This window comes from Sinocyclocheilus rhinocerous, unplaced genomic scaffold (genome assembly GCF_001515625.1).
Source record: "Sinocyclocheilus rhinocerous isolate Xijiao unplaced genomic scaffold, SAMN03320098_v1.1 scaffold475, whole genome shotgun sequence".
Taxonomy (NCBI): Eukaryota; Metazoa; Chordata; class Actinopteri; order Cypriniformes; family Cyprinidae; genus Sinocyclocheilus; species Sinocyclocheilus rhinocerous.
This window is the reverse complement of record NW_015646677.1, coordinates 1,656,819-1,673,464: the sequence shown is the minus strand read 5'-3', so window position 1 is coordinate 1,673,464 and position 16,646 is coordinate 1,656,819. Positions and strand designations below refer to the sequence as shown.

The 16,646-nt window shown below is 34.9% G+C and overlaps 1 protein-coding gene across 4 annotated transcripts in view; it reads left to right on the top strand.

The window, feature by feature from the left end:
- LOC107708018 (solute carrier organic anion transporter family member 1C1-like) overlaps nt 1–15,585 on the top strand; it is a 33,912-nt gene extending 18,327 nt beyond the window's left edge. For all 4 annotated transcript variants that reach the window (XM_016512165.1, XM_016512163.1, XM_016512164.1 and 1 more), the window contains 11 exons: nt 775–893; nt 2,233–2,379; nt 2,588–2,686; nt 5,053–5,298; nt 6,579–6,743; nt 7,157–7,352; nt 8,894–9,059; nt 10,563–10,732; nt 12,662–12,726; nt 12,850–12,967; nt 14,643–15,585. In XM_016512165.1, the coding sequence (XP_016367651.1) occupies nt 775–893; nt 2,233–2,379; nt 2,588–2,686; nt 5,053–5,298; nt 6,579–6,743; nt 7,157–7,352; nt 8,894–9,059; nt 10,563–10,732; nt 12,662–12,726; nt 12,850–12,967; nt 14,643–14,883 (1,732 nt within the window). In that variant the 3' untranslated portion in view covers nt 14,884–15,585. The remainder of the gene's footprint in view (nt 1–774; nt 894–2,232; nt 2,380–2,587; nt 2,687–5,052; nt 5,299–6,578; nt 6,744–7,156; nt 7,353–8,893; nt 9,060–10,562; nt 10,733–12,661; nt 12,727–12,849; nt 12,968–14,642) is intronic.
- The last annotated feature ends 1,061 nt before the right edge of the window (nt 15,586–16,646 follow it).

Below are 16,646 nucleotides of genomic sequence, written 5' to 3'. Positions count from 1 at the left end.
TGCTATTTGTATTATTAACCATTTTTAATTATCATTATCATGCACCTTTCGCATCTTTATTATTGTTGATAAACAAATAAATAAATAAATATATATATATAATTAACTTTTTTATTATAGAATTATTATTATGATGAATCTTTTCCATCTTTATTATTGTTGACAAAATAATATATATTTTTATTATTTACTCTTTTTCGTTATTTTTTATTCATTTTAATATTTTATTTATTATTTAATATAATCATTATGATGCATCTTTTCCTCTTAATTCTATATAAATAAATAAATTATATATATATATATGTGTGTGTGTGTGTGTGTAAAATTAACTATTTTTATTATTTAATTATCATTACGATGTTTTTTTTCTGTCCTTATTGTTGACAATATAAAAAAATATATTTGTATTATCAGCTATTTTGTAATTATCATTATAACGCACCTTTTCCGTCTTCATTATTATTGACAAAATAAAATATATATATTTTTTATTATGACCTTATTTTTATTATTTAATTATCATTGTGATGTTTTTTCTGTCCTTATTGTTGACAAAATAAAATAAATATATTTTTATTCATAACTTTTATTATTATATTAATAAAATATTATTATTATGCTTTTTTATTATCTTTTTCATCGTCATTATTGTTGACAAATGAAACTGTATTCTGATCTAAATATGTAGGTTGCATCAATCTGTATCCCTTTTGTTGTCATGTGACATGGTTTCTGATTTCTGCTGCCAACTTGTTGATGTTTTATATGCAGCTACAAGTTTGAAACATCGATTCGATCGTCAGTGAACTCGAGCAGTAACCTCTCTCCATGTCCAGTGAGTTCTGGCGTTCCGGCCACGGCTCCCAGCACTACTGCAGGACCGAGCTCAGGTACAGAACCAACTACGGCTTGGTAGATTGGAGTCTTGCTGGTTAAACTAGTTATGAAACCTGAGGGGGACTAACATATGCTGGTGCCATGTAGGGCTTCATATGGTTTAATATAGTCTTGCTTGTTTATGTTATGCTAATGCATCATATTTGCTGAATGAAATCCAATACTTGTTTCTTACTAATTTTGGAGTGCTGGTTCCAAAAATACTGCCTGTTTTGCTCGAGCGTGACACACTTTCTTACAAAATCTGTGCATTTTGTTGTATTTTTGCTTTTACAACCATTTGTGTGGTGAAGAAGTCTTGTATTATCCATTAATTACCAGAAGACCTGCCATAAAGACATGATTTCTGTCTTCATCTTCAACTAATTGTTCAATTCTCAGCTGATTTTCATATGTAGGATATAATTTGATGCCTAATCCTGATTTCAAGGTTAGAATTAGTGACGGAAGAAAATGCAAACATGACCCTGATGTTTTCTGCTAAATCTGTGGGTGGTTTACTACAGATACTGACAGAAAAAGCAGACTTTGTGAAAAAAGCTTATTTTGTAAAGTTCATTGACATTAAATGAAGTATTTGAACATATTTGTCCACTCCTTTGCAGATTGTAAGTTAAATGATGCATTTTGAATACTTTTTGTCATAAAAAAAAAAATAAAAATTTTTGTGACACTTTTTGACATTTGACTGCTTTTGTTGTATAATTTGAAAAATCTTCATTCTTATTTTGCAACAACAACAAAAAAGGATATGATTGAAGTTTTTATTGACTATTTGGTCCCACTTTATATCAGGTGGCCTTAACTACTATGTACTTGCATTTAAATTAATCATTTGATACAATGCACTTATTGTGTACATACATGTTTTTACATTGTACTTATATTTTTAAAAATACCTATATGTAGTTACATCTGTAATTAATTTCTGTAATTACATTTATAATTACACTGTTGACCCATCCCTTACACCATAACCCACCCTTAAACCTACCCAGACCACCAAACCTGTTCCTAACCTTACGCATATCCCACCTGAATAGCAGCAAACGTGTTTTGCAATACAATATGACCACAATAAGTACATTATACTTATTTTTTATGTAAGTACATAGTAGTTAAGGCCACCTAATATAAAGTGTAACCGACTATTTTAATTCAGCATCACCAAATTAGCTAATATTAGGCCATTTTTTTCAAGATGCATGGTTGTGCAATAATCTGTCCTCGCTTGTTTATCCTGTCTCATTTTATTTGGTATATCTGTCGTGTCAATTCCTCGAAATGCCTGTCATTTGCAACCTTTCTCACCCCCTCTTCCCTCTTTCTCAGGTTGCGAACACGAGTCCAGGTTGTCCATGTGGATCTATGTTTTCCTTGGGAATATCTTGCGAGGAATCGGCGAGACACCAGTGCAGCCTTTGGGAATCTCATACATCGATGATCACGCTCTGGAGGAGAACGCAGCCTTCTACATCGGTACATCTACACGCTTGTTCATGCATATACGATTGGAGTGAATATAGGACAGATATGCATTTGCTGCTTCATCAATTACCATGCATTCAGAGAGAATCCCAGACTGTTTTGCCCTTTAACGGCTTCCTGGTATTAATTGTTTTTCCTAGAGAGCATTGTCTTTCTTGGTAAACAGCCCAGACTAATCAGTTCATGCCGTCTGCATTAGGATGCGTCCAGACGATATCAGTCATCGGCCCGGTGTTTGGCTACCTGCTGGGGTCCGTCTGTGCCAAGATATACGTGGACATTGGATTTGTCAACATGGGTGAGTAAAACAGTGATACACAATTTCCTAAAGGAGTCATTGAGTTCAGTTGCGTCTGGATGACTTGAATGCCTTGAATATTGTGCCATATGTCTCTGAAAATGTGTAAATTCTTGAATATAAAGAGCAAAAAATAATAGAAAATGCTTCTATTCTATATGTTTTCATGGGTTTTGTCTCATCAAGGCTAGACTAGTGAATCTCAAACTCCTAAGAGGTTTTTAAAGAAGTAATTCGCTGTGAAATCAAGAGGAAATCTGGAGGAAATCCAACTTATTCATATTAGTCTTATTTTGTTTGTATTTCAAACAAAAGTGGGAGGAAATAAGAAACTTTGTTGTTTCTTGTTTGAAAGCCGCAGAGGCTGTTTATGTTGGATCTGAGTGCGTTTTTGGCATGCGAATGCGCACTTTATTTGACTCGGGACGATGTAAAGGGTCATAAATGTTAAGCTGCTATTTATCCCACAGCTGGTTTGGATGAGATGTGCCTGTGAAATGAGACTGAGAGGTTAAAGGGGGCATAAGCTGAAACATGTAATATCCTTAAATTGCATGATATTAATATTAGATATGTGCGTGTGTACTTAGAAGGTTCAGAAATCAGTGATCAGTACATCGTGATGTGTGAAGCTGATTGCTTCCAGAACTTTTTTTGGCATTGCAAATTTTATGTACAGTATATGAAATAATGCGTGTTGGAGACACGGGCCGTTCCTTCATGGATAATATAGCGTTCCGCCCTTAAGTCAAGACATTTGGCAGTAAAGTTAAGCTGTAAGATATTGTATAGTAAATATTCAGCCAATAAAAACTATATCACATACCTTAATCCAAATGTTTTGGCTTTATTTTTTTTTTAATGGACAATAAAACAAAGTACAGACTACAACATCTGCGTCATAAGCATCAATCCTTGCAGGAATATTGTTTCTATAGAGATTTCTACATTTAATAATACTAAAGATTGCACAAATAAGATTTTTGAATACATTTTGGAAAGAAGTATCTAATGCTTACGGAGGATGCATTTTTTGATCAAAAATAGTCAAAAATGGTTAAATATTAATGCAATTTAAAATAGCTGTTTTCTATGTGAATATATTGTAAAATGTTATTTATTTCTGTGGTCAAAGCTGAATTTTCGCATCATTACTCCAGTCTTCAGTCACATTATCCTTCAGAAATCATTCTAATATGCTGATTTGCTGCTTGAGAAACATTTCTTACTATTGTTAAGGTTGAAAACATTGTTTTTGCTGCTTAATATTTTTGTGTAAAATGTGATACACTGCCATTCAAAAAATTGGGGTAAGAAAGCTTAAAAAAGAAAGAAATTAGTAGTTTTATTCAGCAAGGATGTATTAAATTGATGAGAGGTGACAGTAAAATATATATAATCTTACAAAAGATTTCTATTTCAAATAAATTATTTTGATTTCTATTCAGCAAAGAATCCAGGATAAAAATGTATTACTGTTTCCACAAAAATATTAAGCAGCAAAAACTGATTTTAACATTGATAATAAGAACCATTATTAATAATTGAGTACGACATCAGGTGACTTCATTTACATTTACATTTAGTTATTTAGCAGACGCTTTTATCCAAAGCGACTTGCAAATGAGGACAATGGAAGCAATCAAAATCAACAAAAGAGCAATGATATGCAACTGCTATGACAAGTCTCAGTTAGCCTAACGCAATACACGTAGCAAGTTTTTTTTTTTTTATTATAAAATAAAAAGAAAAGATGTTGCGACCTGGACACCTCACCTCTCCAAGATACCTTGAAGGACCTATCTGAGAGGTAAGACTCAAACCACTGGAGTGCGGTTCCTGAGATGCCCTTTGCCAATAGGGTTGACAGGAGGATCTGGTGGTTAATCGTGTCAAAAGCAGCGGACAGATCCATTATATAATTTTGACTCGCATTACATAATGCATTGGTCGTATAGACCACTTTGATGCTGCTTTTATACTGCTTTTTAAAATCTTGTTGCATAATTCCCTAATTTTGTTTGGAAAAGAGCAGTTTGAGCATCCTGCTGAACATCTCGTTTTGCGTTTCAGGATTAAATGTGGCAAAAAAAATGCGTTTGATTGATCCATTTCGTGTTTATGTGAAATGCTACAAACGTTTGGATATCCTGGCAACATGGAGCCTGTCTGAGCGTACACGATGAGCTGATAGCGTCGAGAGAGAGCGCGAGACATCTAAGACTGTCTGTGGATCACAGTCTGCGTCTGCCTCGGCTGTCTGCCTGGCCCAAATATTCTGAACATGTGACAAGCTGCAGTGAGCCTCGTAGCATCTGTATTCTCGCTGTTGACATATGCGTGTGTGTGTGACTGTCTTCTCACAGAGAGCATTAGCATCACCCCGGGAGATGCACGCTGGGTAGGCGCCTGGTGGCTGGGATACCTTATTGCAGGACTCATCACCCTGCTCTCGGCGGTGCCATTTTGGTTCTTGCCCAAGTCTTTGCCCCTGCCAGAGAGACAGCTTGCCAAGTATTCTCCAGAGCGGACCAGCTTCATCAAAGACTCGCCCCTGCTGGAGCACAAGTACCAGGCAGACGAGCCAGCGAACTTCCTAGAAATGGCCAAAGGTAAATCACCTAGAATTCACAGAAAAAGTCACCATCTAAAATATCAGAAGTCTGCGCTGGTCCAGGCTGCATAAAAAGTACATTTGGACATTGATGACCCATATAAAGTGCTGGAATGTCATTGCATTAATTAGCAAAATATCAAACCAATTGGCATTTATTTTCACCATATAAAGTCTATTGTATCATATTTGATAGGTACATTTCTAAGGCCTCTAAATGATCTAAATTCTGCTGAAAAACCTGTAGTACACCATCTAGCATGCCTTCTATAATTTTTTTAGTAAGTAAAAGTCCTTTTAGTATAATTGTACAAATGTCCACCTTCGCTTCGTGCTTCACGTATTTCACATTTTTATGAAGTAATCCTAAGAGTAACTTTAGTAATATTTCAATTTAAACACTTACTGGCCTGAAGCAGCTCGGCTTTACTTGATTGAATCATTTTGTAGAAAAATCAGTGCGTCTCAAATCTGATCATCAGGATCTTTTGAGGAACATTTGTTTCCAGAAGCTTTACTTTCACTGTTCCTCAGTGGAGGAATGATCTTCCCAAGCCTTTTACATTTATTTCTTCACCTCTCAATCATCATTGAATTGCATTGCATTATATGTTTGGATCATTTCAATCTCATCTCACTAAGACATATTATTGGAGATATAGAGTGACCACTGATATTTATAGCATTTTATGGTATCTGCTATACTGTTATAAAGATCTCATTGATCAGAATTTCATCACTTTTTGTCCATAAATCTGCACCAAATTGTATATTTTTGCTCAGTTTGGGCCTTTGAATGAAATTGAGCTGTTTCTTCGTCCATATTCTCACTATATCAGACTATATGCGCTATAAAAGCCTAATGGATCAAAAAACACATTTTGCATTTTTTATTTTTACTTTGTCTAAAGGTTCCATAAACACTTTAATCATTTTAAAAAAGTAATTTTTCTGACTATTATTCTATATGTCAGGCTTTACAGGGTTAAAGAAAGCATTGGCACGCTTTTCAGTCAAAAGTTTTGCTTGCATGATTTAAAATGTTTAGAAAACACCATATCTATACATCACTAGGACACAATTGTGAACTTGAATAATTCATACATCCACTAAAATTCAAGTTAGTTCTTAGAAAGTTTGTGAATCATTTGTTTGCGATTTTGTATTTAATGCAATGACACTGATTCATTTCAGTTGTGGTGCATGTATGCTGTCGATTGGCAAACAAACTGTAACTATTTGCATCATTCTTAAACATTTTTTATTCATGTTTTTAAGACTTTTTGCCAACGCTGAGATCCCTTTTGGGGAACCCAGTCTACTCCTTGTATCTCTGCATCACCATCATCCAGTTCAACTCTTTGATCGGTATGGTGACATACAAGCCAAAATACATCGAGCAACATTACGGACAGTCAGCGTCCAAAGCCAACTTCTTAATGGGTATGTCATCTTCCTCTAAACACACGGATATATTACAGTTCACAGTGCAGCTGTGACCTTAGAGCTATGTGTTTTGATTCTATTTTATTAATGCGTGTTAAATATTAATGTATGGTTCTTATATCAAATCTAAAGGTTTTTATAGCTTGGTTAAATCACATTATATGGACCATTACTGCATATGAAAGAGAACGAAATCCAAAAATAATATCAGCACAATGTATGCAGACACCAGAGACTGTTGTGCGTTTCGGGAAACAGCATTAGCATTTGAAAATCAGACGGAGGGAGAACAAATAGACCTATTCTGTATCCCTTAACCTTTCAAGCACAAGAAGAGCCTTCGCCTTTGTTTCAAATCTGTGATGCTGCTCCTTTGATCCAGGTTTTCCTGATGCCGTCTGTTTTTTCAGGAGTGATCAACATCCCAGCCGTAGCCTTGGGAATGTTCTCGGGGGGTGTGATCATGAAGAAGTCCAAGCTGAGCATCATGGGAGCAGCCAAGTTTGCGCTGGGAACGTCTCTCCTAGGCTACTTCCTGTCGCTTTTCTTCTTCGCCATGGGATGTGAGAATGCCAGTGTGGCCGGCATCACCAGGTCGTACAATGGGTAGGACGAGACTTTCAGTTTGGCTTCTGCTCAAATCTGGGGCCAGTTGCATAAAAACAGTCATTTTGTTGCATCTTAAAATCTAGTCTGACCAATTCGCAGTTAGCCAATGGGTAATCGATCTTACTTTATGGATTCAAATTAGTCCAGTCTACATTTTTAGGAAAATCATTTAAAAAAAGTTACTTAATGAAAAAAAATTACTTGGTGAAGACTTGGTAGTTTATGCAACCGGCCTTATTGAGGTCAAGCAAACAATGCTAAATGCAAATAATAAAATGCAACTATATCATCATGCATAAGTTGGATAGTGGAATAAATAGGATAATCTTTGAGAGAAGAGGAAAATGCTTTGCATATCTTTTGTTGTTGATGAATAATTATATATATATGAATAATTTTGCATTGCATTTTTCATTTACAACAATTTTGTATTTTACATTTGCCTGTGAAGTTCATAGAAAAATCTATTAAGGCGAGAAAAAATAATATATGTTTACCACAATCAATGCAGTGCCCCAGTGTTATATTAGTATCATTGAGATATTATTATAGTTTTCATTAATAGTTTGAGTTTTAATTTTTCAGTTTTTTGTTTATTGACGTTTTAGTAGTTCTGTTTTGTTTTTGTCAATTTTATTAGGTCTTTCTATTAAGTTTTTTTTTCTAGTTTTAGTTTCTTTTAGTACATCAAAATGAAAATGAGAAATGTTGCCTTGGCAAGTAGCAGAAATAAGATAAGTTTAAGTTTTTGATAACACTTTCTTTTGTTAACATTAGTTAACTACATTAGTTGGCATGAACTAACAATGAATAAAACTTTTACTGCGTATATTAATCTTTTTTAATGTTATGATCAGCATTTATTAACACATTTTTTAAGATTTAAGTTAATGCACTGTGAACTAACATGAACATTTTTATTAACTAACATTAACAAAGGTTAATAAATGTGGTAAAAATACATTGTTTATTGTTAGTTCGTGTCAGTTAATGCATTATTAATGCATAAATGTTACAAAAAAATTTAATGTTTTATTTTAAGTAACAAAATGTTTTTTTTAGTGATGTTTTTAGTTTTGGTAATGATTTTGGTTTTAGTTTTAGTTAACTATTATAACCCTGTAATGCATTCCACCATAGAAAAAAACAAAAGGGAACAAATTTTCAAGTTTTGAACGCATCATAAGAATGATGTATTACTGAAGCAGGCCTTATAAATTAAACTATAAATTTACTGTTAATTCATCAAAATTGTAATTTTAATTCATCAAAATTTATGATGAGAATGTGATGATTCTCAATCCAAGAGAGACCTACCAATCATAAAATCAAAACTTCATCAAAATAGGTTTTACTCCTGATGGGAGTGAAGTTTCCTCTTGAGAATATTTTTTTTCCCGTTTTACTGAAGTACAAGTCAGCATTGACCTTTTTACTGACCTGTATGACACAAAGGTATGAATTATATGATGTGCTTCATTTGCAAAATGATAAGAGCTGGATGAGCCAGTAACAATCTGCTTATGTCTAACAAACAGGACGGAAAGTCTGTACAAAGAGGACAAATATCTCTTAGCGTCCTGCAACACAATCTGTGACTGTCCCAGAAGAAACTGGGACCCCGTGTGCGGTGAGAACGGCCTCACCTACATCTCCCCTTGCCTGGCTGGATGCCGGACGTCCCACGGCTCTGGAATGGACACGGTAAGCGCGGCCTCTGAACCGGGAGCGTGATTCTGGAACAATGGCATGTGTTTGTTGTCCCGTCCCTTCAAAGAATGCGAGCCACATTGTGTTGTGTTTCATATGCCTTGAACTCGGCTTTTCCCAGCACTCGCTGAAGGGTGTGCACAACCTGTTTGTCTTCAGCTCAAAGGCTATATTGAATTTTTTAACCTTCTCTGAAACTTCCTGAGACGGTTCCTTCCCCGTCTCTCTTTGAGAGCGCAGACCTGCTCGGTTCTGTCTAAACACTGTGGAGCTTCATAGCATCTAAACGGCTGCGATACTCTGTGACTTTAGTCTGCAGACTGTGCTTCCTCCCTCCCATCCTGTGTGTCCATTTCATATCTCCAGCATCTGTTATATGTCTTTTGTCCCTTCCTTTCAGACTGTTGCTAAACAAAGAATTGGTGTAATCTCAGACTTTTGATGAGTGAGGTCAACCAAAGAGCACATTGTGACCTGTATTTGTTCAGTATATGGACAACGTATATTTTTAGATGATACGTTTTTTGTTGTTTTTTTTCAATAAATTTAAGTAGAAAATGTATAAATATAACATCTATAATATTAAACATCTAATTTATTTTCTCCATATATATATAGAGAGATAAATAGTAAGATTAAAAAAAAATTCAAAACAGACCTACCTTTGATTTTTATTAATTTATTATATGCTTCTGTTGAAGCCATAAGTCAGTGTGATTTTGACTTGAATTTCTTTTTTTATAAACAACTACATTATTTTAAAATAACTTTTTTCTTTGCATTTTACATTTACAATCATTTTACATTTGCCTGTGAAGTACATAGGAAAATTTATTAAAGCTGGTCAAAATAACGCATTAATATTCATATGCCACATTAAAAATGGTCAATGCAGTGCACTCTACAATAGAAAATGTATAAAAAATAAAAAATATATAATTCCAATAAATATAATTGGTAAATAAATAACTTGAGCAATGCACTTCATCTAAATTGATTTTTTTTTTATTATAAATATAACAATAGTAACCACAATCCAAGAAAGAATCATCTGTAGTATTTGTGCATCATGTGACCATTTTGAACAGTCATTTCTGCTACATAATGGGGTGAGTAGCTCATTCCCCCCAAAAAATGAAGCACAGTCTTGCACCTTTTGTCTGCTTTTCTTTCTTTTTTTTATGCTTCAAATCAAAGATTGCAAGAAATAAAAGAACCAGTGGGTATATTATTAATAGAAATGGGTGATTGCTGTTTAATATGAGCTCATAAACTGCATGAATAAAAAATTGTATTACTTTTTTCTTTTTCTTTTTTAAATGCCTACACTTTATCAGACAGTAAATGTGATAGTAGACCTATAAAAGTCCTTGTTAAAATTGTGGTTTAGACATCACTGCATTGAGTAAGTTGCAGTAACAACCAACAGGGCACTGCATTGTGAAGTTGTTTTGCTGCTTTAAGTAGTGTCTGATGTGCTGTGTTTGTGTGTCTCAGGTGTTCGAGCAGTGCAGTTGTGTAGCAGTCGGGAATCATACGGCCAGTGCGGGCCAATGCAGCAACAGAGACAGCTGCCATCGAGTCTTCCCCTACTTCCTGGCTCTGTCTGTCATCACTTCCTTTATCATCTCGCTGGGCGGAACGCCGGGATACATGCTGCTCATCAGGTGAATATCTGACCGTGATTTATTGTTCAGGAACCACCGATGGTCCAGAGAGTTACGGCTCACTTTAAAGGAATAATTCACCCAGAAATAAACATTTGCAGAAAATGTGCTCGCCCTCAGGTCATCCAATATGTAGATGAGTTTGTTTCTTCATCAGATTTGGAGAAATGTAGCATTCCATCACTTGCTCAGCAATGGATCCTCTGCAGTGAATGGGTGCCGTCAGAATGAGAGTCCAAACAGCTGATAAAAACATCACAGTAATCCACAATTAACCCACACCACTCCGGTCCAGCAATTTTGTGATTTTTTATCAGCTGTTTGGACGTTCATTCTGACGGCACCCATTCACTGCAGAGCATCCATTGCTGAGCAAGTGATGGAATGCTTGAAAATTTCTAATCTAATAAATATTAGAAAGTCTTGGTAAAATGAACTCTGTTTGCATGCTGAATTATCGTTTCATAGAAAACAGAATGGAAGTCATGTGTTTGTTTTTTTCCCCCTCAGTTCAAGCAGATTACAGATGAAAACCGACTGCATGTGTCGGCGGCGCTAATGTGATTTCCCCCTCATTATTCCGTGTCTTAGTCGAGGACTGTAGGCCAGTCAAAACTGTCGCTCGATTGAATGCAAAATCAGTCGAGACAAGTTTATGGTCACTTGTGAAGTTCAGTAATCAGACTTGTGTCTTGAAAGGAAAAGCTTTAGCACCAGGGACTGTCAGCTTTCTCCCAAAGCTCAGTCAGCTGACGCTGCTGGAATGCTCAGCCTCCCTCGGGCTAAATTAGGTTAGCGGCGGCAGCAGCAGCGCTGGCCCGGCTTTGTTTGGTGAAATAAAAATTCCTGTGTGTCTGTAGCTTTTGAGAGAAGACATGATTACTTTGGATGAAGTAATCTACATAGTGCTTTTCTGAAGTCTAGTGGCTTGATTCGATAGAAATCGCTCTGTTCATGTTTGTTCATCATCTTAGCAATATAAAACCAATGTATTTTCATAAAAATGTTTATGGTATTATGCACAATTCATCAATGCATGTTAAAGATTTTAATTTAACAAACTATACTAATTTATGCTACTTTTTTTTTCATCTGTTTAAAAATACAAATAACCAATAATATCATAGTCTTACGTTTAGCAATATTTTATGCATGCTGAATGATTTTTAAATTTCTTAATTCAAATACAGTGGATAAAGTCATCCACAGTGAACAGTGTTAGTAGTTCATGATACAGTCATAAAAGATAGTTAGGTTATTTATTTTCATAATAAATGTTTCTGGTCTACAATTCAGCAATGCATGTTATTTTTAAAACAAAAAAAGTTTTTTTCAACAAAATATAATTTCTGCTTTTTTTTACAAGCATGTAAAAATACAAATAACTTTTGCAATATTTTATGAATGATTTGCAAATGCCTTTATATTAAATCAAAATCAAAACCCTATTTTTCTATTTATTTTCATAATAAATACATTTTATAACATGCAATGATAATTCAATTTATTATGACAAACAGAAAAATAGGGTTGATAATATATTATTATTATGGTTATTAAAATTTTTACACGCCTTTTACATGCAAAATAATAATCATTTTATTAGTCATTAGTCATTAAATTAATAATTTAAATTTAAATAAAATATCAATCAAGTACATCACTATGCAATTATTCAATATGCAAACTATGCAATTATTTATTAATTAAATATTTATTATCTATGCAAAGTAGTCGTAGTAGGTAGTATATTTGGTTCTATTGTATTTATTTTTTGACAGTATCTATTTCCTTTTTTATTATATTTGCATTATTTTTGCGATATAGAATCTTAAATGTCCCATATCTTGTGAGCAGTACATCTGTCAAACGTGTTTTTCTATTATTCTGAAAGGAGATAATCTGCTCTTTCTCTGGTTTCATCGACAGATGCATCAGACCTCAGCTGAAGTCTTTAGCTTTGGGTTTTCACACATTGACGACACGCACTCTAGGTGAGAGACGCTCTGGTGTTTGGTGCTGCTGACGTCTCTGCTAAATCATTTTTTAGTCACGGTGGTAATGGTGATTTGTTTTGAAGCAATAGTAGATGGAATGCTGTTTTTTGTCTTCCACAGCTGGAATTCCAGCTCCCATATACTTCGGAGCCATCATAGACACCACCTGTCTGAAATGGGGTCAGAAGAAATGCGGTGGGAGAGGAGCCTGTCGAATCTACAACACTACTGCCTACAGGTATTCAGCTCATCTCACCACACTCCACTTACATACTTACATACATACTACAGTGCAGTGTAGGGTTGGAATAAGCCAAAGTAGAAACACAACTAACTGTATTTTTTGCTAAATCAAAAATATGGTTTTTCAAAATAAATTAAAACAAATTCTTTTTTTTTTTCAATCAGACTGAAAAGCCTTCATGTAAATACCTCAATCGATCCAAATGAACGTGGTTTGAATTAATTTTCAGGTATAAACCTGAAATAATCTGATCAACAGGAAAAAATATAGTGCTTGAATCTAAATGTTCTCAATCAGATTCAGAAATACTTTGGGCCGTGATGCACATGTTTACATGCATTTTATGTTTTACAAATGTTCATTTACGTCTAACATCTCACGAACTGGCCAGTGAATACTGGATTGAATGTTTGCTAAATATTTGCTAAAAAATGCTCATTTGACATGTCAGCTTTCTTTTTAGGCAAAAATTACATTATGCCACGTGCTAAAGTTTTGTTTAGAATGCATGTAATGCTCATGTAAAGGAATATGCAAATCGGATTGCAATATTTAGGGTTCATATAAACAGAAGATTCAGAATCTAAAATCGGGTTGGATTCATTTAGAAAAATTAGTGCATGTAAACATATCTTGTGTAGTACTCAGTTACACTATTTTACTGTGTCCTTTTTACACTGGAATTGCACATTTTAGTGCAGAGTATTATTAATTAACAACATGTACTTATTATGGGGTTATGGTTTGGTTTAGGGTTAGTTGCATGTAATTATGTATGATTTACTGTTATTGCTATAGTGAGTACATGTAACATTTGTAACAAGGACACTGTAAAGTGTTACCTGAAATTCTAATGAGAAATTACATAGATCTTGTGTTTTTTTTAGGGTTTCTGCAGGTTTGAAGAAGGTCAATTTAAGACCAAGTTACAAATATTTAAGATATGAATTGAAGGGAACAAAATATGTCAGCGTTCTTTAAATGTAAATATATAGGGAGCACAAAATGAGTTGTATAAGCAACAGTTTGTTTGAAAATACAACTTTATAATATATATATATTTATTTCCATTATTTTTTATTCATTTTAACGTTTAAACTTTAATAGCTTGAATAGCTCTGCTCCAAACCTCTAGATTATGGAAATAACTTTTACTGTACCTTCTGATCACATGGCAAAAAACAAAACAAATTCTCAGTATTTATGTAGTTTTTTTTTATTTGTAGTTTTTTTGTAGTATTTTTGTAAATCAAGATACACTTGAGAAACAAAGTGACATATGAAGTCTTGTTTTAAATGAATCCAACTGAAGTAAGTTTATGATTAAAACAAGAACAAAACTACAAACAACTGAAAAACAACTTTTTTTTTCATACCCCACTGACAGATATTTGTTCTTGTTTTAAGCATAAGCTCACTTAATTTTGTACAATATTCGAAGACATTTTACATTTGCATCTCAAGGAAATGTATCTTGATTTAAGGATGTTCAGATATGTTTATTGGAAAAAAAATATTGAGGAAAATATTCTCTTTTTTTGCAATGCATGCACCATTTAATTCCGAGTTTCAAGACATTTAGCTCTGATATAAGACTTCCTAAGAGCCGCAGAAACCCTGGTATGTTTAAGTTTGTAATTGTGTTCATTTGATTATCCTGTATTTTCAGGATAGCATATCTGGGCCTGACGCTGGGCTTACGGACCGCTTCCTTCTTCCTGTGCTTTCTCGGTCTGGTGGTGTTACGACGGCACGTTCGGCAGCAAGAGCGCAACACGCTGGCAAACGGAGGCACGGGGGCCGCGGCCGGCGAACTGCAGGCCCTCAGGAAAGAAGAAAACAACAGCTGCAACTCAGACCAATGCACGCAGACCGCAGATTACGATCCGGAGCGGGAGACGCGTCTGTGACGTCTGCGCAGGGAGCAACAGGGCCGTGACGCGCCGTCTGTTCCACACTTTCTATCGGACTCGTGTAAATGGTGAAATAAGTTGTTTTTGATATAGTAGATTTATTTCTTGAATGTACATGATGTTTTGGGTAAAAAAAAGAAGAAGAAGAATGTCTTACAAACTACCTAACTCGTTTGGATTTAACGTAAAGATGCTTTTAGAAGCGTCAGACGCCCAACTAGAGGCAATTAAGCATTGGATTTCCTCTCATTTAAGCCATCGTCGTGCACAGGCCCTATAAGGATAACACCTTGTGGGTACATGATCACGTCTGTCAAATCTCTCTCTTCTGCCATACACAGATAGATGCCTGAAACAGTTGACCACGACACTGTGTGCTTAATATAGCTAGGCCTTGTTAAGCGGGCTACAGGTTGACTATGTTGTTGGATATCTCCCATTGCGTCCCATTTGTGCTGTCATGAAGGAACGAAACGCTCACATTGTGCTTTTCAGTGTCACCTGACAGCAGTTCCTTCTATTTAAGAAACGCGCGAGGAATGGGCCAGAACTGTGCGAACGCCGTGGGTATGTAAGTAATCATCTTCATGATCGATGTTGTGCAATGTCACTGTGAGAAATGTTGTGCGTGTGTCGTTACGTGTGAACGGGTGCATTTCCTGTGCCAAAAAAAAACAAAACACAAAAAGTGCAAGGCAGCAAAGTCAACATGGTCTATTCTCAGGTCATTCAATCAATTGTTCCTCAAATTTGCAAATAATTATTATTTTATATACTTGTATAAATCGTTGTCTGGTTTTAGCTGGCAAAAATGTTCCTTTGTCCTTGGCAAGATTTGTTTATTTCGGGCAACTGACTTTTACCAGTGACTTGTAAAGCAAATAAAACGAGTGGCATTTATTACTTGCTTTTACGTTAGGCAGTACAGAATTTTATTTGCTGATATGTTTTTTTGTATACGTCAAAGTGATGTGAAAAAATGCATTTATGTGAAATATTAGATACGTTCTTTTAAAAATAAAATGAATGATTTACTACATTTCGAGAAAGATCCACAATCGGTAACGTTTTTCGCTTTAATCATGAAAATGGCATATACAATCACAGCAGAATGTAAACGAGGCACTTAAGACAGGTGATTTCTGCACCCATTAGAAGAACATAGGATTCATAAAATAGCATATTCTACCACATTTGACAGGAAGATACCGATACAGCAAAGGCATAAACAATCCCCTTATAAGACATTTCAGAGCGTTTTCCATCCTTAGGGAATCAGCCGACCATACAAGTTTGCATAGCAATGACAACTAAGAACATTTTTGGTTTTCTCCTAATTTTCCTGCGTCTGAGAGGAAGTGAGCGTGGTAGCCTCGTGCATCATAGACGCATGCACTGACAGCATGATTTTCAACACCCACACGGTGGGTGACGGCTTATTCTTAGTAAATGAAAAAAATTATAATCTTATTACAGAAATCTGTCTTACAGCACAGGATAATTTTCACAGTCTTTTAATCTTCACACAAGTCTAAATAGTTTTAATTGTAAAATTTTGTGACTAGAATAGGCGAACAATGACATAAAATAGCCAGCCCTCATCTAATAACAGAGTGAATCTCACCAAAACATGTCCAGGTCAGATTTAACCCTACAATCAAAAGAAAAAAAAATGCAAGCTATATTTTGCATAAAGGAAATGAATAATTCTCTTCAGTGTAATGCATCTGGACGTTTGTTTTTGTAAATTCATTATGTTT